The 23,240-nt window shown below is 42.9% G+C and overlaps 1 protein-coding gene across 6 annotated transcripts in view; it reads right to left on the bottom strand.

Annotated features, from left to right (window-relative positions):
• Nucleotides 1-23,240, bottom strand: part of MCC (MCC regulator of WNT signaling pathway) — a 324,907-nt gene that overhangs the window by 168,241 nt on the left and 133,426 nt on the right. Inside the window, exon 1 of one of the 6 annotated variants that reach the window (XM_055325154.1) lies at nucleotides 22,982-23,071. The exons of 3 other annotated variants lie outside the window; for them this stretch is intronic. Coding sequence is in view for 2 of the 3 variants with exons in the window: in XM_055325149.1 (XP_055181124.1) it covers nucleotides 16,943-16,993 (51 nt within the window). In the remaining variant the exon portion in view is untranslated. Of the gene's footprint in view, nucleotides 1-6,668; nucleotides 6,743-16,942; nucleotides 17,009-22,981; nucleotides 23,072-23,240 lie in introns of those variants that run through there. 2 more of the 6 variants (XM_055325149.1, XM_055325151.1) reach the window with 2 other exon arrangements.

Here is a 23,240-nt window from a genome sequence, read left to right as displayed (position 1 = left end):
TAACACTTGAAGAAGGCCCCTCTTTGGCTATCCTTGATCCCATTCTCTTCCTCAAAGACAGCTACCCCATCAAAGCAGGTGTGAACCTGCCCTACCAGGTTTTCATGTAACATAACTTTCCATAAGTGTCTAAAATTGTTTATCTTCCTTTAAATTTTATGCATAGTGTTCTCTTATCCACAGCCTTTAACATGATGCTCCCACTTGCCATAGTAAAATAATCTACACTGATATAACAAATTAATAAAGTATTCATTCTAACTGCTTCCTTTTCCTTGGCTAGCTTAAGAAGGTGTTTGTTTTCACTGCTGTAGGGTATCCCATCATATAAATTCCATGTTTCATCAATTTACTTACTGCTAGAAGTTTCAGCTGCCCTTAATTTGTTTCCTATTATACATAGCATGGTGATGGAAAGCCCTCTACTTGTCTCCTTGTGCTTGAAGGAGCATCTCCCAGATACGTCTATAAGTAGAACTGTTAGACTACCTTCAGTTTTCTGGAAAGTTGCCCAAATGCTTTATAAATGGTAGTAGCAACTTATACTCCTGTGAGCACTGCATTGAGAGTGGCTATTGCTTCTCATCCCACGACAAATCATATGATTGAAGTTTAATTTTTGATAAATGGATGGGTGTGGAAACCTTCCTTTAACATTTACTTCTATTCACATCTCAATGTGATTAGAAAATTTGAGCCTTTGAGTCAGAATCATGCTTTTGAATTTTGTCTCTGCAATCTGTTCATGCAATATTAGTAAAGTTCTTTGGCCTCACTAAACTTTGGTTACCTTGCATGTAAAATGGTGGGTAAAAAAACAGCATATGGGGATCCCTGGGTGACTCAGCGGTTTGGTGCCTGCCTTCAGCCCTGGGTGTGATTCTGGAGTCCCGGGGTCGAGTCCCGCATGGAGCCTGCTTCTCCCTCTGCCTGTCTCTACCTCTCTGTGTCTCTCATGAATAAATAAATAAAATCTTAAAAACAAAACAAAACAAAAACAGACTCTTCCTCGGAGGCACTATTATGGTTAAATAGTGTACTAGTGTACTTAAAGCACCTAATACGCCTAGCTCGTAGCAAGTGCTTAACTATCATCATCTCATCATCATCAAAAAAGTCTCAAAGTAAAAGCCTGCCCTTTAGATGCAAGCCTATTTTACAGGTGGTAAAATGGAGTCTAGGAGTTAACTGAACAGACCCTCCAGGATTACTGACTTGCTAAAGCAGAGCCAGGACTGGGGTAACTCCAAGACTCCCAACTATCACTATGCCACAGTGTATACACATCCTTCTATTTCATGCTGCACAAGAGAGTAAATCAAAGTGAGTGCAAACCCCCTGAGCAAACCAGAGTCTCCAACTGCTAAAGCAGTGATCAGAGTCTGTTACAATCCTAGCTAAGCTTTAAGAGAAGTACTTTGTGTTCAAGGACACGGACAGGACTACCAAATTTGATTTTACAAGGCTAGCCATTTTCCGTTCATTAGCCACAATCTTAATTGGACAGTCACACATAAAGAAGCAGCCTTATAATTACCACAACAGCTGTAGAATATTCCTGCAGGAGGAGCCCCTGGGGTTCCTCCTTTGCTTGGTTACCAAGACAGCAGCATTACCCTACGGAGATCCTGGCCTACACAGCCAGTCGTACCCAGCCTTGCCACCATGCAGCCCAGCACTCTTCTACTTGGGGTCTTCCATGAGCATCCAATCATGTGTGGAAGTCCCTAGGATGTCCCCTACTTCCTGCCCACCAAACTGTAGTCAAGTGACCTAACTCCACAGCTTCAGGTCAGGTGACAAGATATGAGAGGGCTAGTCATCTTCTGCTTGCATTTGCAAGACTGCTTCAAGTCCCAAAGGCTCTGGTAAGCAGTTGGTCTCCATTTCCACATGCAGCTAAATGGGCTACAGGGAAGGAGACTGAGAACCAACAAGTGAGAGCTAACTGTGTCTTCCCAGATCCTGCTGTTTGGCCTTCCTGGCAAGGGCAAAATCTGGTGGGAAAGGAAGGCTATCGGAATTCTCTAAGGTCAGAAAAACGTGGTGCAATCAGTTGAGCATCCAACTCTTGGTTTCCACTTGGGTCATAATCTTGGGGGTCCAGCAATCAGGCCCCAAGTCAGGCTCTGTGCTCAGTGTGAAGTCAGCTCAGGATTCTCTGTCCCTCTCCCTCTGCTGCACCCCTCACTCCCCTTCCCTCGCCTTCCCCTGAGAGCCTAAAGGGAAGGGAAGGGAAAAAGGAAAGGGAAGGGAAGAAGGAAAGAAAGGGAGAAAAAAGAAAGAAAGAAAAAAAAAAAACTTCAAGGGAGGCACTCCACAGGACAAGGAGGCCCTTGGAACACAGTAAAGACATGATTCTGAATCCAAACCAAGAGAAACCCCACTGCAGGGAGGAAACCTGTCCATGCATCACAGCTGAAGAGTACAGAGCTACTCAGGATGAGCTCTCCCTTCTGTGGATGAAACTAGACAGACAGACAAAACCACCACAACGCCTAGGGGGTGGTAGGGTAAAAGCAGGAGCCGGTACAGTGATATTCACCAGGGGCTGCACAATAAGGTAGAAAGCCCTCAGGGGTTGAGAACTACAGCATCTGGAAACATGGAAAGGCTGTGCCAAGGGACCCCACAGCAGAGGCAGAGGGCGGTGTGAGAAAGCACCCTCAGAGCCTTTCCTTTTCCTGGGGGCCTGCCTCATCCTGAGAGGCAAAGAAGAACATAAACACTCCTCAAGTTTCAGAATAGAAACGGAAATGCCCCATGAAAACAATTCCCCTCACCACATCCACAACTGCGCATAGGGCCAAATAGAAGTACCCTGAAGTAAGAGAGGGCGATGGAGGGAAGGCCAGAGCAGGGCGGGGAGTCTGAGGGGGGCATGACTGCACACAGCAGGCAGGACCAGGACAGCAGGCAGATCAGAGGGTTTTTTTGTTTTTTGGGTTTTTTTAAGATCAGTTTTAAAACAACAGAAATCGGGGCACCTGGGTGGCTCGTTAGTTGAATGGCTGGCTCTTGGGTCAGGCTCAAGTCAAGATCTCAGGGTTGTGACCTCAGAGGCTTGAGATCGAGCCCCATATTGATATCTGGGGTCAGCAGAGAATCTGCTTGAAGGATTCTCTTTCTCCCTCTTCCTCTCCTCCTCCCCCCACTTTGTGTTCCTGCTCTTGCTCACTGTCCCCACCCCCAAAAAGAAATAAATCTTTAAAAAATATATAAATAAATAAAACAAAGCATCAAATGCACAAACTACAATCACTGTCTTTTAGAAACACCCATCACACTGCATACAGATTCTGGATGTCTGAGCAGGAGCTAAAGGCTGTTTACCTGTCCACGCTCCTGATTTCTTCCCACCCAGACATGAGAAATGTCAGAGAAGAGAGGGTTAAGAAGGCTGGCATGCCCCTATCAGCTTCCACAACAGATGGTCACACATTTTCCTAACCTTAGTTCTCCTGACCTCTCGGGTTTTGAGAATTCCTTGAGGTGCTCACCGCATTCTCCACCCACTCAGCCTCCCAGTCAGCTTCCGAACCTTGCAGCCCATACCCAGTCGGCTCTGCTCCTGCCACTAACCTCTCCTTCTGCCTTTTTTTAACCCCTCTCTTTCTGCAGGCCTGACCCTGCGAAGCACTGACTGGTGAGACCCTGTTCTAGATTGCACTGTGGGGAAACAGGCTGGTCCCAGAGCATGACGTCACAGCATCTGGAGAGCACCCAGAAGGCCTTACTGCTGGGCCGTGTGTCCCCAGAGACAGGCTGTCACCTCAGCTGGAAAAAGGAAGGCTGGCAGACAGGGGGAGAAGGGGACCCATGGGATGTGGAGATAACAACCATGGGGACTCTGATCTCACAGTGATGCAGGCAGAGATTACCTCCCTATCATCAGCAGCACTTTTGCTTGAACTGCACCTCTGCGTACATGAGGAAGAACAGAAAGGAAGCAAAGTCACAGAGCTAAGGATGGGGTGACTTTTTTCTTTTTGAGTTTTAGTTGCATGTGACAGTAAAGTGACACAACTGATTACAGAAGAGCAACTAAGCCGAGCAGCCTGCTGGTGCCAAGTCCCTGGTGGTGCACATTCCCCATTAGCTTAGGCCCTGGGCCACGTGCCCTCCCATCTGCACCCCACCATCACCATGGCACCCACTCACCTGGCTCTGAATACAACCCCACAGCTGAGAGTCACCCAGGACAAAACCTGGCAATGTTTTGATAAGGCGACACTATTAGATCAAAGCACACTTTGAACCCCACTTCAGAGAGGGTTTCTAATCCAGAAGAAAAACATTCTCTGGGAGGCTTTGTTGTCACTGATGATAAACTGTAAGAGGTAAAGGACCAGTATTTCACCCTCCTCCTTCACCTTTCTCCTATAAGAGATTATATATTCTTTTTAGAAAATTTGTAACTTTAAAAAAAAAAAAAACCTAGAAGCAGAAAATATCACTTGCTTACAATTTAGCACGTCCTTTGCATGTAACTCCGAAGAGGTACAGTTTAAAGACACATATGCATGGGCTGTGGGGTCATGTGGACTAGAGAGGATCCTAGCTCTGACACTAACTGTGTGACATACAATTTAAACCTTATACTTCACTTGCTTGCAAATAAGAATTATACCACCTTCCCCACAGGTTTGTGAGGGCTCAGGAGAGATGACACATGACATGGACTAGACACAGAAGCACTTGCTGAGTGACAGCAGGGGAGTTTCTCATTCATTCAGACTCTTAGTTTCCCATCGCTGCTCTAACCAGTTACCATGAAATTAGTGGCTTAAAATACCACACATTTACTGTTATAGTTCTGGGGGTCAAGAATCTGAAATGGTTTTACTGGGCCAAAATCCAGGTGTCTGCAGGACTGAGATCCAACCAGAATGGCTAGGGTAGAGTCCCTTCCTTTCCTGCTTTCTGCTGGCTGCTGGCATTCCTTGGCTCGGGGCCCTTCTTCCATCTTCAAAGCCACCAGCCTCACTCTTCAGATTGTTCAGACTCTGGCCCTCTGCTTTCCTCATCACATCTCTCTCTTTCCACTTCCATCTTCCGGCTTCCCTCTTATAAAGGCCCTTTTCATTATATTAGGGCCATCAGGTGATCCAGGATAACACTTCCATCTCAAGATTTTATTTATTTATTCATGAGAGACAGAGAGAGGCAGAGACAAAGGCAGAGGCAGAGGCAGAAGCAGGCTCCTCGCAGGGAGCCTGATGTAGGACTCGATCCCAGGACCCAGTATCACGCCCTGAGCCAAAGGCAGATGCTCAACCACTGAACCATCCAGGTGACCCTATCTCAAGATTCTTAAACATACAGGCCAAGTCCCTTTTACCCTGTAAGGTAACATTCACAAATTCTAGGGATTCTTCAGCATACCAGATGTTTCTACCATATCTGAGGATAGTAACATATTTGTTGGAAGTATTTTCCCTAGTTTGTCTAAATTCTTTCCATAAAGGAAACATGTCTGTTGTCAAATCCTGTATCTGTGTGTATTTTACTCATTGTTACCAATTCAAACTATACAGAGATACATAAAGTAAGAGCAAATTCTGTTGTTCATAGGAAACCACTTAATAGCTTGGGATCCACTTTCCCAGAGTTTATGCTCTTTAGTCACACATACATGTGCATTTCTACCTGTTTGTGGGGCCAATTTGTACACTGAGGTCTATAGACTAATTGGGATTTGCTTCCATCAATACTTATATACCTAAGAATTCCTCCTCTAATCATTCTTTTCTAAGAATAATAACCAAAGCTTAGGTAATATTTCTTATCTTTCCCTGAAACATGTTTTGTGGGCTATTCCTGTTTTTCCCCCGTTACCCACACCTGAAGACCAACGACCTTACCTGTCGCTCCTACCTCATGTTTGTAGGTACCACTGGTCACCTGATGGCAGCAGCACCAACTACAGAAATAGCACTAGGGCAAAATTAACCAGCATACAGAGGGGGCTCGTTTTGTAAAACCCAAGCACATGAAGTGACACATGTCACATTTGTTTGCTGACAACTGAAAAGAATGTTCATTTCTCAAGCTCCTTTGATCACAATATTCTCAAAAATCTACAGTGGTTCCCTAGTGCCTATTTCCAAATGCCACTGTCTGGCCTTCAAGGTCACTCGTCTGATCCCTCCTCCCTTTCCAGCTCCCTCTGCTCCTCCATGTGTGGGTCAAACTGGTCAAGACACAGCTGTCTTTTCCTGCATATGTCACTCCCTCCAGAGAGAAGGCCATTTTCTCCCCCGAAACAGCAAAGTGTCATCCTTAAAGAGCTAAGTCTCATTCCTGAGACCCCCAGAAGCAGACACCCCTCTGTCCAACTCTGTCCTTTCCCACTTACTGGGCACATGCTATCTCCCACTGCAGTCACACCTGCACATGAACCACCTGTCCTCCTATGGATATAGCTATGTATCAACTCATCCTGTTCTTCATGCCCATCTTCCTTGCCCTGCCCCAGGACCCAGTGTCAGGTTTTAGAAGCAGTACTAAATGGATGTCTAACCTTCCTCCCTGCTATACACTGGAGATGGGGTAACAAACTCCAGTGCCCAGGAGGTCAAACAGGTGAGAGATAAGGGAGGCAGGCCAGGTGAACATTAAGGAACAGTGAGGTCCCTGACAGACTGGAGAAGGCAGGCTCTGCTTACCACTGGGTATGTGCTTCTCAACATCAGCATTCACAGCCAGATGGGAATGTGGATGTGTGTTGCTAGACAATTCTGTAAGAAAATCCAAAAATCTGGATTTTTAAGTGAAGTATTTTGATATGAGAGGGCTACTTACCAATGCTAACTTAAAAAAATATCTGTGGGCAAACAGAAGCATGTCTATGGGTTCCAGTCTTGGTTGGGGCCAGTGGTCTCTAACCTCCACTGATTTTCTTTGCAACTATTTATGAAGGGTGCCATCCTGTGTGGGACACCGACAATAAAAGACACAGTCTCTACCTTCAGAAAGCTTGAGCCCTAGTTCTGGACACATAACACGTCCATGTAGTGACAGGAACAGGAAATGGTAACCCATGTTGATACTGTGGAAACAGGACTTTAGACTTTTTGAAGAAGGGTGCCCTGGGCTGGAGGTCACTGTGACTGGCTTCTTTCTTATCAAAAACAGCTCTTATTAGGCCCCTTCTAGCATGCAGAAGTTTAATGTCTCACACTGCACCTGACAAAGCCCACCTCTCTCATCATTTTTACCTTCTGCTATCTCTTGCACCATGGCAGCCCCAAACAATTAGAAATAGCCTCAACTATTGAAAACTTATTCTGTCTTATGTACTAAGTGTTTTCTTTGTCTTCAGGGCACTGATTTCATTCACTCCTCATAGCACACCTTATGAGGGAGTTACTACTATCATCACTTTGCCCTCAAGAAGGAGAAGGGAAGGCATTAAGTCATCTGCTCAAGGTCCAGAGTCAGGAAGTTGGGACTTGAATCCAAGTTCACCAACACCAAGGCCTGTGCTTTTTTTACCACACTATGTCATCTTCTATAAACCTAAGTGGAAAGAGAGGGGAAGGAAAGTCATGTGAGGAGAAGATGAAGGCATGTCACCAAATGCCATGTGAGCTGGAGGTACAGCACAGGTGTGAGGATGGAAGGAGGGGCTTGCTGGCCACGCTGAGAGCCGATAGGAATTCAAATCCAAGGGAAGTGGGGGCACTGCAGGTTTTCTTGCTCATAACATGTATACATCTGACTAAAAACAGGTCTCCTACCATGTACAGAAATGGCATTACCCACAGGAGGTGGTTTGATTTATGTCTCTGTTGGTGTAATTATTTGAGTCTAAAGGGTTCTAGCATCTTCTTCCCGAGCTGAGTGACACACATCAGGGCTGTCATTTTACTTCCACCTTCCCCTGCCATTGAGTACCTAACACTTAGTGGGCACTCAGATATTTGAAACTAAATACTAAAATATTTTATATTAAAATATGTTAATTCCTTTAAATATTAAAATATATTTAACATATTAGATTTAAAAACCTCAGAGACCTTACAGTTTTCTTGAGAGGAGTTAGGAACTGAAACTGTATCCAGCTGGCCCTTTAGAAATGTAGAGATATGGGGCGCCTGGGTGGCTCAGTGGTTGAGCATCTACCTTCAGCTCAGGTCGTGATCCCGGGGTCCTGGGATTGAGTCCCGCATCAAGCTCCTTGCAGGGAGCGTGCTTCTCCCTCTGCCTATGTCTCTGCCTCTCTATGTCTCTCATAAATAAATGAATAAAATCTTTAAAAAAAGAAAAAACAGATGTAGAAATGTGACAAAATTACTTCTGAAAAAAGCCAGGCAATAATTGGTTTAAGATTAGGCAGAGAGGCGACGCCAGCTAGGGTAGGCGGGACTGCTCAGGTGAGGTTAATATGGCCAAGCTCTTGCTTCTGAGTTGGGGGTAGGTTCACAGGGTTGGTTGTTATACAAAAATAAAAGTGACAGAGGAAGGCCCTGTGTGGACCAGTAATGAGGGTGATATGAACTGTGATTAACCCAAATGCATGCACCAAGGCCAAAAGTACATTATAAATGAAACCACACAGCATGCAGAACAATCTGTAATACAGAAGTGCTGTAAAAAGAAATTGCCAAGTTTCAAAGTAACAATGTGTATGGCTCATGCACTGGATCCTTCACCCAGAGTGCCCACACCTTGAGTGGGATATGCTGAATCCCCTGAAACTGGACATAAACTGAACATGTGTATTTTCCTCTAGGAGGAAGGTTTGCAGCTTTCAGGTTCTTGAAGGGATTCGTTATCTAACATGAGTCACAAGCAGGCTAAGAGTGAAGGAAGTGAGGCCACAGCCCTACAGAGCAGGGACTGCATCCAGAGCCACAAGAGGGTCTCAGGGCAGATCCAGGGGAATTCGAGGAGTGGGAAGCTGGAGATCCCTGCAGATGAGATTATGACTCCCCAAAGATGCAGACTTCCTGAAGAAAATGACCCATAGTACAGAGAAGGATGCGAGAGCTTGCCAACACTGACCCTACCCTCTTCTCTCCTCTCCTCATCTGCTTTTTTATACAGGAACAACCATTAAAACTTCCTGGACATTCTGAGGGCAGTCCTGAAGCCCAAGGGAGTCTTTTCCTGCCTTCCTCCAGGTGAAGGTCATGGATTTTTAAGGATAAGGTGGACACGGATTGCAACAACATTTGTGACAATGCAAAACACGATTTTTAAAAATTTTTTTAAGATTTTTATTTATTCATGAGAGACACAGAGAGAAAGAGAGGCAGAGACACTGGCAGAGGGAGAAGCAGGCTCCATGCAGGAAGCCCGACACGGGACTCAATCCCGGGTCTCCAGGATCAGGCAGGCCCTGGACTGAAGGTGGCACTGAACTACCTGGGCTGAACTACCACTGAACTACCTGGGCTGCCCACAATTTTTATTTTTGAGGCAGTATATAAGGCACTAGAGGAATGAGGACCCCCTAACAGGGGAGAAAGGGCAGCTCCCGAACTTGGGTGAAAAAAAATTTTGCAATGACAAACTGACGTGGTGAACAGTTTTGTTTTGTTTTAAGGTGAACAGTTTTAATGTGAAGTTTGGGAAGTAGAGAAAGACACTTAGGTAAAACTTAGAACCTAGCTAGAGTGGAAGTGGAATAAATAAACAGAAGGGGGGGAATCCTTGGGTGGCTCAGCGGTTTGGCGCCTGCCTTCGGCCCAGGGTGTGATCCTGGAGTCCCGGGATCAAGTCCTACATCAGGCTCCCTGCATGGAGCCTGCTTCTCCCTCTGCCTGTGTCTCTGCCTCTCTCTTTCTCTCTCTCCCTGTGTCTCTCATGAATAAATTAATAAAATATTTTTTAAAAAATAAAATAAAATAAACAGAAGGGTTTTAAACCTAATAGGAAAAAATAAAAGGGAGCTAGAATATCATCACAAATGCATAGACTGTGGGCGATCACTACCATGAACTTGAACTCAGGAAGGAAAGCTGATCTCCTACAAGCACAGCCTTGGTGGAAGCAATTAAGAGCAATGGGAAGGGGTATCTCGTTTGAAGAAAGCCATCCAGGGAAAATGCAGGAGAGCAGCCCTGCATCAAGATGACAACTTCACAGTGAAATACCTGTTGCTCTAAGAATGCATCACCGTATGTGTCTCCACAGATCCCTTCCCCACTAGAACAGAGAAGACGACAAAGGAAGGGCTAACAGGGTTCCTTCCAACACCAATACCCAGTGGTTCAACTGAGAGAAATGTTCTCCCATCCTTAGCTTCTCAGCTCCGCTCAGTCTAGACCTTGGGTCTACAGAGCAAACTGAGATGATGTAGAAAGCTTACTTTTTTCAAATATAATAGTAATGTTAGATAAAACTTAAGAAATGAAAAAGGGGGGCACCTGGGTGGCCACTTGGTTAAGCATTTTCCTTCAGTTCACGTTATGTGCTCAGGGCCCTGGCATTAAGCCCTATTTCGGGCTCCCTGCTCAGTGGGGGGTCTGCTTCTCCCTCTCTCTCTGGTCGTCCCCCACTTGTGTTCTCTCTCTCTCTCTCTCTCTCTCTCTCTCTCAAGAATGCTCGCTCAGTCTCAAAAGAATAAAATCCTTAAAAAAAAAAAAAGAAAAAGAAAAAAGAAATCTAGTCAACCTCATAAGCAAGAGGGTCAATTCACAAAAACAAAGAGGAATTCGAAAGACAGAACAATGAAGGCATTTGAAGCTAGATATTACCCCACAGCTATCTGGCCATGTCCAGGGATGAGATCTGAAACCCCTTAGCAGGTGGGGAACCAGTGCTGTCCTCCATAAAGCCAAGAGAGGGAGTGGACGTTTGTCAGGCTAAATCTTTCAGTGTGCATTTCTTCAGCACAAACGAACTTAACCATGCAGTACATAAGCAGTTCATTTCCTGTAATGGATAATCTGCAGATTATTTGGAGTATGGCAGTTCGAGATCAAACTTACATTCTTATTTTGCATGGCTCAATCGGTTAAGCCTCCAGTTCTTGGCTTCAGATCAGGTCACGATCTCAGGGTTGTGAGATCAAGCCCCATATGTTAGGCTCCATACTCAGTGGGGAGTCTACTTGGGATTCTCTCTCTCCCTCTCCCCCCACTCACATGTCTGTGTACATACACTCTCTCTCAAATAAATAAATAAATCTTTAAACTCTTATTTTGAGCCATTACATCTATCCCTCTAAAATTAATCTGCCATTACAGATGTTCAGATCTAGACTTAGAAATGAATGGCCCACTGCAATCTAGAATTCCACCTTCCATAAACCAAGGGCCCCAAGTTAAATGAAGCCTCATTTGGTCACCTTGCTGGTGACTTACAAAACTCAAGAACTAATTACGTTTTGTTTTTCTCCCCAGTTGATACTTTAGACATTATCCTTTTAAAAACTTCTATTAAAATTTGAAAGAAATATTTAAACCATGTTCTGGATCCCACTTCAACCCTTAATATTTAGGTGTTCCTTCACTTCAAAGTAAGTAATTTAATTATGCAGGAAGGTTAGTTTAATAGAGGTCCATAATGCCCAAGACACACATTCCTTTCTTTCTAAAAAGGGAAAGTCATATTCTGCTGGAGGGACAGATTAAATCAAGTAAGTTTTTACACTCAAGCTAATTGAGACCAGGAGAGCCAGGAATGAAGTGGTTTCCTGATGGGTCATCCAAGCAACACGCCAGACAGGCTATACTCAAGCCAGGAAAGAGGAAAGAGATGACAGGAGCAAGGAATGACTCCCCCACACACACCCTGTTCTCTTCATCTTTGCTCTCTTGCCTTCCCAATCCTTACTGGCTGCCAACACAACCAATTAAACAGCAAACTTTTCTTGCACCAAAACAAGCGTTCTTTCTTCCCTGACCCTGCACAACCTCTATCTAGACTCCATTACTAATTCCCCATTCACCAAAGCCACCAAACATCTGCTGTCTGCCTTCCTTGCCTTAGACACCTCTTAACAACTTGAGATGAAAAGAACTCAATGTTCAACTTTGCAAAAGGGAAAGAAGGGAAGGGATGAAGAAGAAAGAAATTGAAAAAAATAAAGCAACTCCTATTTTCTACCTGAATGCACAGAGACCTTCAGGGGGAAATGACTTCTTACAAAAAAGACTCCCCTAGTCCAAGCAGCCATTTTTTAATCAAGATTTGCCAAAATCAATTCTCCAGGATTCATAACGGACAGTGAGGAGTTCCATCATTCAGAGTTTACTTTGAAAGGCGTTCTCCAGCCACCACCAATTTTCAGTGTTTATTGACAACATACACATACAATTGGTCTCCAGACTCATCTTTATAGTTCCTTTTCTAGACACGTTCATTTATTAGCAGTCGTTCAGATACACCTACAGTGTACGTGGTAGGGTCACAGAAACACACCCGCCACGTCCATCTGGCATAAGGCACACACTCATACATACTGGAATAAGGCTGCAAACAAAATTTAAGGCAAAGATCAGAAAACTATCCTCTTTTTCTAAGAGAGGTGAGACACATTTATTAGATCATGACTTGTCCTCACTGCCCCCACTCTAAACAGACTCCACTTCCCCTGATGCAGACAAAAGTTGGTCATTTTTGTACTTTTTCTAGTAGTATAGAAGAAGCTCCAGACTAACTGTATGGTACGCATGATGGAACAATGATTTAATATTCTCAACCATGTTTTTCCCCCACTCAAACAACAAGTGCTCACTGCCAAGTTTAAATGTGACTTTAAATTATGCCCAATCTGGAAAAATAGTATTTTTGACTGCTTGCTACTTGTAACACATACACAAGTTCCTCTTTTCCCTTTCAGAACTTTTGAGCCACCAAGGCAGGAAATCTTTTAGTGGCTAGCCTTGTTTGCATCTGCACAGAGAAGCCTGCCCTCAGGAAAATCCAGAGGCTGAGGTCCCGCAATTCATCTGGGGTCTCACTCTTCCACCCCCATGAATATGTCCAGGGGCTCTGGGCTGTGTGAGAGATACACGGGCCCAGTGAGAGAGATCAGCTTCTCGGGTTCCTACCTTGTCAAGTGCTCTTGTCCTCCTTGCCTGGCATGGAGTGGAGTCTTAACCAACCCAGAAGTGTGGGTGTGGTGGCAGCACAGTCCAGGCATTGGTCTTGCTGCCTGGCCATGCAGTAGCCTTTTAATGAACTCAGTGACTCAGCAGCATTCCCTTCCCCCCACTGGCCTCCCATCTCACTCCTCTCAATCACAGCGATGACCATGTGACAGTGCGTTCTATCCACCGAGACTAACCCCATATCAATAAGAGCTTTCAGCATGACCCAGACCAGATTACCCTGTCTCACAACCACTTTGCTGACCTTCCCCGGGGGCCAGACAATACTCCCCAGGCACATACTATTTACAGAAGAATTGACAGGAGCCAGGATCACTTGGTGTGATGATTTCACTTCCAAAGTCTGTGGCTTTAACAAAGCAACTCAGCAACCAATATTCAACCACACAACCAGATGATGAGAAAATTCACACACCGGGATGAGAAAAGTCGGCTGGATTTTACACAGATGCAGTGATAAAAATCGTTCTTAGGTTTTTGATGGTAGAGTATCATTGCTATACACATCACCACTACCACCAAATCAAAAGCTTACAAATAAAGGCTGCATATGAAATGCCAGGGTAAGATGAGCTCAAAAAATACCAGATGTATGGGTTTTGCTATTAGATTTCTTGGCCAGTAGGTCCAAGGCAAAGCAACATGGCATTTTATTCTCAGATAATCTAGACTAACTATGGTACAGTTAAGAGGGCTAAAATAATTACGAAGATCGGTTCCTAGTCAATCTAGTTGAAACTGCTCCTTAACAGAGGTAAATGAAACTAAACCTGAGAGAAAGTGCCAGGGAACCAAATACACTACAGACCTATCCTCTCTACTTCCTCATCTTTTGCAGCAATTTTTATCCTGTTTTTAAAATATGATGGCTGGCAGAGAACACTGGTCTCTCTTCCACAGCCTTTCTAAGCAGATAAGATAAATAAGGGGGATAAGCTCAGAGCCTATGAACTATCAGAGAGATCACTGGGTATTCCCAGAGAACCACTAACATACGTGCCTGGAGAGGCAGTCCTGAGATTTTGTAAGAACAGTTTAATCAGCATTACGTGTAAGAATAGGAATGCTAGGCCATATATAAAGTAGTCACGAAGGATTTTTCCAGCACTCAATGTTAAGTTATGAAGCCAGCTCAGCAGATGAAGCCCAGTGCACACAGAGCTCTCTTCCTCAGAGAAGCTCTACTTACTGATCTTGAACACAAAGGTTTTTAGTTTTAAAACTGTGATGATAGCTAACCAAAATCCAATCTCTTTTCCTCAGAAATACACTGAAATAAAAAATATGCACCAAATAAAGATTTACTTTTACCACTGAAATACTTGAAGTTTATTCAAGTCTCTGTTCCAACTAGTTGGGCAGTTCTGAGGGTTCGCAGCGAAGCCCACAGAGGAGAAATGCCAGGCGGGGGAGAGAGCAACTGTGGGCTGTCTCTGCAGAGACAGCCCTCCTTGACAGGAAAATGGGGAGCAGAGAGCACGGCCATCAAGAAGTTAAGGAGAAATTAAGTGGGAGAATCATCCCAAAGGTGCTTGCTTGCTGTCTGACAATTATTACCAGAAGGGAAGCTAATTTCAACTACTTTCTGATCATAATGTCTTTTGCATTTAGTTGGATATTAGATCTCGAATTCAAGGTGGGTTAATTTGGGAAACTAAATTGAATCCATTTTGAAGTCTTACATATAAGCAACTGATAAATGCAAATTCGCAGTAGAAAAAAATATACAAGTCCTTAGCATGAAAACTGGAAATGTCTGTTAACTTTTCCCTACATGCATGACAAAGCTGAAGCAGAGAGACTGGGGCTGGTTTAGGGTTTTAAAGACAAAGTAGAAGGGGTTTCCACCACAAGGGTTGCTTACCACTCTTGGATAAGGAGGCAGGCCGTCCAAGTGCTGGTTGTTTTCTTCTTTTCCCTTCTCCTGATTCTTGCTTTACTAGCATTTTCCTCAATGAGTCCCTAAAACCTGATGTGTTCTATGCTGGTGAGATGAAGGTGCTGTTTGAAGCTTTTACGGGAAGTGCTGAATGAAAATCAACGAGGTAGTGAGAAGACTAGCCCTAAGAATCAGAAGAAGAGGGTTGCAGAATAGCCACCAGCCCCAGGCCTGTATGCAAGGAGTCTGAGATCTGAGGCTTCATATTCTCAGCTGTCACAAGAGCATGACCTGGAGCCTGAATTGTCAGGTCCATGAATGTGGCCTTGCATCATTCAGAAGGTGGACTAAACAGGATAAAGGAGACAAAGCCTGAGCCCCAGCTTGCCCTGTCCCTTGTGCCCTGTGCTTTCCTTCCCCTTTTAGGTCATTTGTAAAATGTGGATTGTCATTCCTGCTCTGTGTACCTGCCAGTGTCAACACAAAGGTTTAAACAATGTGCTTGAAAATAAATATGACAAAACCCAAGATGCTATCACAGGGCACATTCTTATCAGTCTTGAAAGCTTGAAGTTTTTATGGAGTATAAATAGTTCTAAGGTTGAAAGAAAAGTCTTAAAGAACATTTTTATATTGTACCCTAAGAAAAAAACTGTACTTACTTTATTTTTTTTTAATTTTATTTATTTATGATAGTCACACACACACACACAGAGAGAGAGGCAGAGACATAGGCAGAGGGAGAAGCAGGCTCCATGCACCGGGAGCCTGACGCGGGGTTCGATCCCGGGTCTCCAGGATCGCGCCCTGGGCCAAAGGCAGGCGCTAAACCGCTGCGCCACCCAGGGATCCCCTGTACTTGCTTTAAATAAGGGAAATTGAACAGTTTCAAATTGATGGATTAGGGGTATCAAGGGGAATAGAACATTCTCCCAAATAAGACCACTGACATAGAGCTAAAGGTGTTAATGAGGAACCTAACTTGATGCGATACACAGACTAGCTGTGGAATCCAGCACCATTCTATGGGATACCTGAAGGATACCACAGGGATGGTCCTCTCTGTTGTCTCAGCCTGTGAAGGTCTATCCAGCCCTTTTGCCAGCCTGGAGAAAGGCCAGAACCTGGTGGCAAACACTGTGCTAAGCATCTAGCATGAACAACCACACAACTGAACAACTAAGTCAGTCCTCCAGGATTGCCCCAGACACCCAAGTTTAGAATGACAGATCACTGTAGCCTGGAGTCATTTGATCCAAATATCTCATTTTACAGATAGGGAAACTGAGGCCTGGCCGCAAAATGAAGGCAGTTCCTTGGGAAAGGTAGCATCCAAGCTCCACTGAGCACCCTGGTCCCCAGACTCCCCACTCAGTGTCCTGGGATGCTTTTTGTCACTAACCTGGGATGCTTTTTGTCACCTAACGGGATTCATATTGTTTGTTCATTTGCCAATATGTGTATATACACCATGAGACTTTGAATTATCTTAAAGCACTTTCTCCTCCTGCTTGATTAAAATCTTAGTCCCCCTATACTTTTCTTAATCATTTTCCAAATTTTTAAATATTTCAGGTGCTCTGAGGAACCCTAGCCTTGAACTGTTTTGAATTTATAAAATAGGTAAATTAGGTAATTAGTCTATGAATCCTTCCTAAATAGCTCCTTCTGGTTTCCATAAGCTCTTTCTCATCTGACCTTCACAACAGCTCTATGATACAGGGAGGGCAGGGATTAGTTCCCTAATTTACATGGTGCTCTGGAGGTTAAATGATTTATCTGGTGCCAGAACCAGAGTTGGACCCAAGTCCTCCAACCACAATCTTGGTCCTTCCTTCTCCATTCATCCACATTAGGAGCCTATTATATACCAGGCACAGTGGGACAAAGGTGCGTGAACAGAGCTCAGATTTGCAGAGGGCTAGCAACTAGTGGACACACACACGGGTAACAAAGACATGTCTTCAGGGGTTAGAAGCTTTGGGGTCAGACTCACATTTGAAAGCAGACTCCACCATTTACCAGGTACATGAATGTGGTAAGCCATGGCCAAGCATCTTTAAATTCTGGTTTCCTCATCTCATGGACTGCCTGGAGGATCAAAGGAGCTAATAGATGAAAGAGTTTAGTATAGGGCCTGGTTCAGGGTAAGCATTCAGAAAGTATACTCTGTTTTAATCAACATTAACACAGTATGATGATAGTCATACAAAGGTCATTACTGGAGCAGGGCCCAGCGACATCCATACTCCGTTTGGGAGACAGAGTTTCTAGAGAAACTGAATCATAGACAATGGCTCTGATCAAAGGGTTGTTCATACAAAAGGATCCTTCTTTTCATCTGTCCATCCATGTAGTTATACAGTGCTTACTGTGAGCACAGTGCTTTACAAAATGATTCTCAGCAGGGCTCCCTCGAATAAAGGGTTTCCCTAGAATACTTAAAATATGAGTTCATATATAAGAGTTATGCTCACAACTGTTCAGAATTACACCTACTGGGTGAAAATGAGGCATAGCTGTGGTCTATTCTAATCCAAGCCAGTGGTAACAGCTTAAGAGATAATACACTTATAAAAAGAACCTCAAGGGATCCCTGGGTGGCGCAGCGGTTTAGTGCCTGCCTTTGGCCCAGGGCGCGATCCTGGAGACCCAGGATCGAGTCCCACGTCGGGCTCCTGGTGCGTGGAGCCTGCTTCTCCCTCTGCCTATGTCTCTGCCTCTGTGTGTGTGTGTGTGACTATCATAAATAAAAAATTTTTTTAAAAAAATCTTCCAAATAAATAAATAAATAAATAGAACCTCAACACAATGATTTTTGTTGGCTATACAAAAAATGCTTCTCTCCCCCACCCCCCCCACCCCTGCAGAGCTTCACATTCGAATGGCCAGCTGAATGAGGATCCTAGCATTTGCCTCAATTTTCAGAGTCGCTTTGATTCAGCTGATGCTCTGGTGGGTTGAGGTCTGGAGGACACCCCACCCCCACCCCCCCACCCCCCGCCAATGGCTCACCAGGGGCCCTAAGTGCAACCAAAAGGCGTCCAGCAGGAGCTAATGGGGCCTGGGGGCCTCTCATAGCAGAGGTGGAACCTAAGATGTTTGAGACTTCAATCATGTTTGAACTTCACCTTCCATTTGAAGGAGAGAATTTACCTGGCCAAATGCTTACTCATAGGCAATATTTGCTTACCAAAGGTAATGTAAATAATAATCCCACACTTTCCACTTTGTACTATGATTATATGATTATAACTTCGTCTCCATTTAAACCTTTCAATTCACCTGCTCCTGGTATCCAAAGGAGCTAATGTGGATGAAACGAAAATATGGCCAAAAAGGGCTAGCCTATGAATTTTTTAAAAAGGTTGTGCTACTAAAGACAAAACAAAGTCACAAAGTATGATAACTCTTAAGTTGGATAATTCACATCAATCTTTTGCAATGCCAACTTTATGAGTAAGGAAGTTGGCATCTATCAGTCCTTTATCCCAATGGCCAAGATTAACTCCTTTTCACAAAGTTCCTTAATCTTATGCAGAAGGAAAACTATCACCTTTCAGCAACACCCAGAAGCTATTTGTATCTGCCTCCCAGATGGTTCGCATCTGTCTCAGGCTGCTGCCCTGTATAAAAAAAAAAAAATGAGGGACCAGGTCCTTTGGATAATGACCTTTGCAACTTTCTTCAGCTTGATTCTTTGAAATAGGATAAGATTTTCATTCTCATCTGAAATGTGAGGTGAAAAAGAATGGAGAGAAAGTTTCTTAACCATAACAGACAAATACAACTGCTGTGAAGAAGAGAACACCTTCTTTTTAAAGTTTATTAGAAACTGAGACAAAGGGGAAGTCACAGAAATTTTAGCTAATAAGAGCACCACATTAAAAAGTAAGAACATCTATTTCTTAAAAGATTCAGCTCTTTAAAGATACATCTCTTGCTTGAAGAATTACAGAGATCCCAACTGTATTACCCAAACACAATGTCACTAACAACATGGCCACGAAAATACAGACATGTGTTTCTTAATGCTCCTATTTAATATAACTCACTATAAAATTCAGAGGCTTAAAATCGAGGTCAGATTCTGAAATCATTCTGTGAGGGGTTAAGGGATGCAGTGTACTGCATCCATATCCTATAGTGATCTAATTTTATCCAGGGACAGATCCTAAAAAACTTTAAGAAGTGGATTGATACAGACTGCCTCTTAAGATACCTTCCCTAACGTCACCTCTTATAACCAGGGTTTTTACAGAAGCTGTATATCCAACAGAACAAGATTATTTTCTGTATCAAGGGTCTGCGTTTTCCTGACAGGCTCTTACATCTCAAGATTGATGTCTAAGACATTCATTAAGTCATGGATACAGAATTCATTCAGATTTTAGGGAATACCTGACATGTTTACCTCAAGTCATAAAGAACAAACCTATTAAAAATGCTTTAGAAGTAGAGAAAGTAAGGCTTCAAAAATTATTTTCATTCCCAAAATGTTATTGTTCCTGATTGCCATATATCAATGGCTCCCAATCAGCCATGCTCTGCCTAAGCAACACAAGAAAACATCAGACTGTGGGTAAGGCAATTCCACTGGGTTTCCCCAAACAGAGCCCATAAAGATTACAAAGGAAATAGAAAGATGACAGAATGTCTATAGTTATTTTAGACCTATCCTGATTTCCTTTAAGCTTTGGGTACATGCCTACCTTTATGGCTTCAATAATTTTAATATAAAGGCTCAGTACAGAAATTTCTTCTGGGAAAACAGTTTTATATTAAATTGTCAAGCAAAAAGCAAGATATGTTTTTCTCATTCAGAGCCACCACTGCACTCAGAACAGAAAAGGAGCTGCTTTCAAACATTAGACTATAACTCCTGGTGTCAGCTGATCCTACTAACACACTTTTCCACAGCTATTCCTATATAGAATCATCTACTTCCTGGGATATCATATTTTGGTTAGGTTCCATATTCATCTTATCTATTCTTTCGGGGGTGGGGGAGCACACAAAAACTAAGTCTAGCTGGCACACACACACACACACAAAGTAGAAGTGGGGAGTAGTGGATGCTTTTGTTAAATTTGTAAATGACTGTGTCTAGAGGCTGTTTCATTTTTGCTATAAATATGTGTCCATACTTAAAGCCATCTCTGTCAGCAGTGATAAGATTTGTAAGATATAAGATCAACAGCATTGAGGATCCCTGGGGATCCCTGGTCTCTGTGTCTCTGTCTCTCTGTCTCTCTCTCTGTGTCTATCATAAATAAATAAATAAATAAATAAATAAATAAATAAATAAATCTTAAAAAAAAAAAAGATCAACAGCATTTATCACAGAACTAGAACAAAGAATCCTAAAGTTTACATGGAACCATAAAAGACCCCAAATAGCCAAAAGCAATCTTTTTTTTTTTTAAGATTTTACTTATTTATTCATGAGAGACACACAGAAGGAGAGAGGCAGAGACACAGGCAGAGGGAGAAGCAGGCTCCATGCAAGGAGCCCGACGTGGGACTCGATCCCGGGACTCCAGGATCACAACCTGGGCTGAAGGCAGCGCTAAACCACTGAGCCACCCAGGGATCCCAGCCAAAAGCAATCTTGAAAAAGAAAAATAAAACTGGAGGCATAACAATTCCAGTCTTTAAGTTATATTACAAAGCTGTAGTGATCAAAACAGTACGGTTCTGGCATAAAAACAGACACAAAGATCAATGCAACAGAAAACCCAGAAATAAACCCTCAATTATATGGTCAATTAATCTTCGACAAAGCAGGGAAGAATAACCAATGGGAAAAGACAGTTTCTTCAATAAACGGTGTTGGGAAAACTGGTCAGCTATATTCAGGATGAAGCCAACCACCATACACAAAAAAAACTCAAAATGGATTAAGGACTTAAATGTGACACCTGAAATAATAATAATCCTAGAAGAGAGTACAAGCAAGTACTTTCTGACATTGGCTATAGCAATATTTTTTTTAGATATGTTTCCTGAGGCAAGGGAAATAAAAGCAAAAATAAACTACTGGGGCTACATCAAAATTAAAAGCTTCTGCACAGCAAAGGAAACAATCAGCAAGACTAAAAGACAACCAACTGAATGGGAGAAGATATTTGCAAATGACATATCCGATAAAGGGCTAATATCTAAAATAGATAAAGAACTTATAAGATTCAACACCCAGAAAACAAATAATCCAATTAAAAAATAGGCAGAAGACATGATCAGACATTTCTCCAAAGAATATATATAGTTGGCAAATAGACACATGAAAAGATGCTCAACACCACACATTGTCAGGGAAAAACAAATCAAAGCCACAATGAGATATCACCTTACACCAGTCAGTGTGGCTAAAACCAAAAACAAAAACCACAGGTATCAGCAAAGATGTTGAGAAAAAGAAATCCTTGTATGCTGTTGGTGAGAATTTGTACAATGGTGCAGCCACTGTGGAAAAAGAGTATGGAGGTTCCTCAAAAAATTAAAAATAGAATTACCATACAATCCAGTAATTGCATTACTGGGTATTTACCCAAATAATACAAAAACACTAAATCAAAAGGATATATGCACCCCTGTGTTTATAGAAGCATTATATACAATAGCCAAATTACATAATCAGCCCATGTGTCCATTGATAGATAAATGGATAACGAAGATGTGTGTGTGTGTGTACATATGTATTTATATATGATGGAGTATTCGCCATAAAAAAAAGAATGAGGGCAGCCCAGATGGCTCAGTGGTTTAGCGCCGCCTTCAGCCCAGGGCCTGATCCTGGAGACCCGGGATGGAGTCCCATGTCAGGCTCCCTGCAGGGAGCCTGCTTCTTCTTCTGCCTATGTCTCCGCCTTTCCTTCTCTCTCTCCCTCTCTGTATCTCTCATAAATAAATAAAATCTCTAAAAAAAAATACTCTATTGTAAAAAAAAAAAGAAAGAAAGAAAGAATGAAATCTTGCCATTTGCAACAGCATGGATAGATCTAGAGAGTATAATGCTAAGTGAAATATGTCAAAATAAGACAAATACCATATGATTTCACCCATATGAGGAATTTAAGAAACAAAACAAATGAGCAAAAGAAAAAAAGAGAAAGAGACAAAGCAAGAAACAGACTCTTAACTATAGAGAACAAATTTGTGGTTACCAGAGGGGAGGTGGGTGGTGGGAAATGGTGGAAATAGGTGATGAGGATTAAGAGTACATGTAACATGATGAACACGGAGTAATATACAGAATTGTTGAAACACTATTTTATACATCTGAAGCTAAAATAACACTATATGTTAACTATACTGGAATTAAAATTAAAAACTTAAAAAAAAAGATTTGTAAGATACAGTCTCCACCTGACTTAAAGGACATATGGTCAAGTACTTGGTTTTTTTTCTTTTTATTACAGCCACCACCACAACCTATTACATTCAGTAGGCTCTTGTAACACATACTTTGGGATTAAAAGAGGGATAAATTAGGGCAGGGAATGTGGTGACAAAGCTAGAGCTAGAATGAGTGAAGTGTTAAGCCCTCAACAATAAAATAGACATTTTTTCCCACAGACAAATAACACTGGCCAGGCATTAGAGAGCATCTAAATATACCTTCCCATAATTTGCCTGTATCACCTCTTCCTCCTCCCCAAATCTCTCTCTGAAATATTCATCTAGCACCTATTAGAGTTTGGTGCTCTACTAAATCCAAATGGGAGTAGTTTAGAAAATGCATAGGAGGCCCTAATCATAAAACTTCTATTTTAGTCTGGAATGCAAGGAATATAAGACTAACACACACCCCACTCAACATACATATAAAACCTAAACTGATATGAGCCCGCCAGTGTATCTGATGAATTTATGTCTCCAAACTTCATGTGGCTGGGATTCAGGAAGGCATCAGGAATTAGGAAGACAAGTGTGGTGAGGAATCTGAAGGTGGAATTTGCTGAGGTGAAAGTGAACTGTATGTCTAGGGGTACATGAACACGAAAACTATTCAAGCAAAAAGAAAACACCTGACCTGAGTGAACCAGGAATGAGGAGAAACCAAGGTGGACTGGTACTAGGACAGCTCCCTGAATGATGAAATTAATTTCCAGCGAGGGAAGAGCTGTAAGAACAATAATTTAAAGCAGTTTAGCACCGACCAAAGGAGTAGAGTTTCAATCTAGCCACTAAGGGCCAGGACCCACACTAACAAGGCACACACACTCCCATACTCCAGAAATGTGAGGCTAGCATTCCAAGTTGCTCATCAAAAGGTATCACTGCAGAGGCAG

Source organism: Nyctereutes procyonoides, unplaced genomic scaffold (genome assembly GCF_905146905.1).
Source record: "Nyctereutes procyonoides isolate TBG_1078 unplaced genomic scaffold, NYPRO_anot_genome, whole genome shotgun sequence".
Lineage (NCBI taxonomy): Eukaryota > Metazoa > Chordata > Mammalia > Carnivora > Canidae > Nyctereutes > Nyctereutes procyonoides.
Note: the sequence above shows the minus strand (reverse complement) of the source record. Positions and strands in the feature narration are given on the sequence as shown.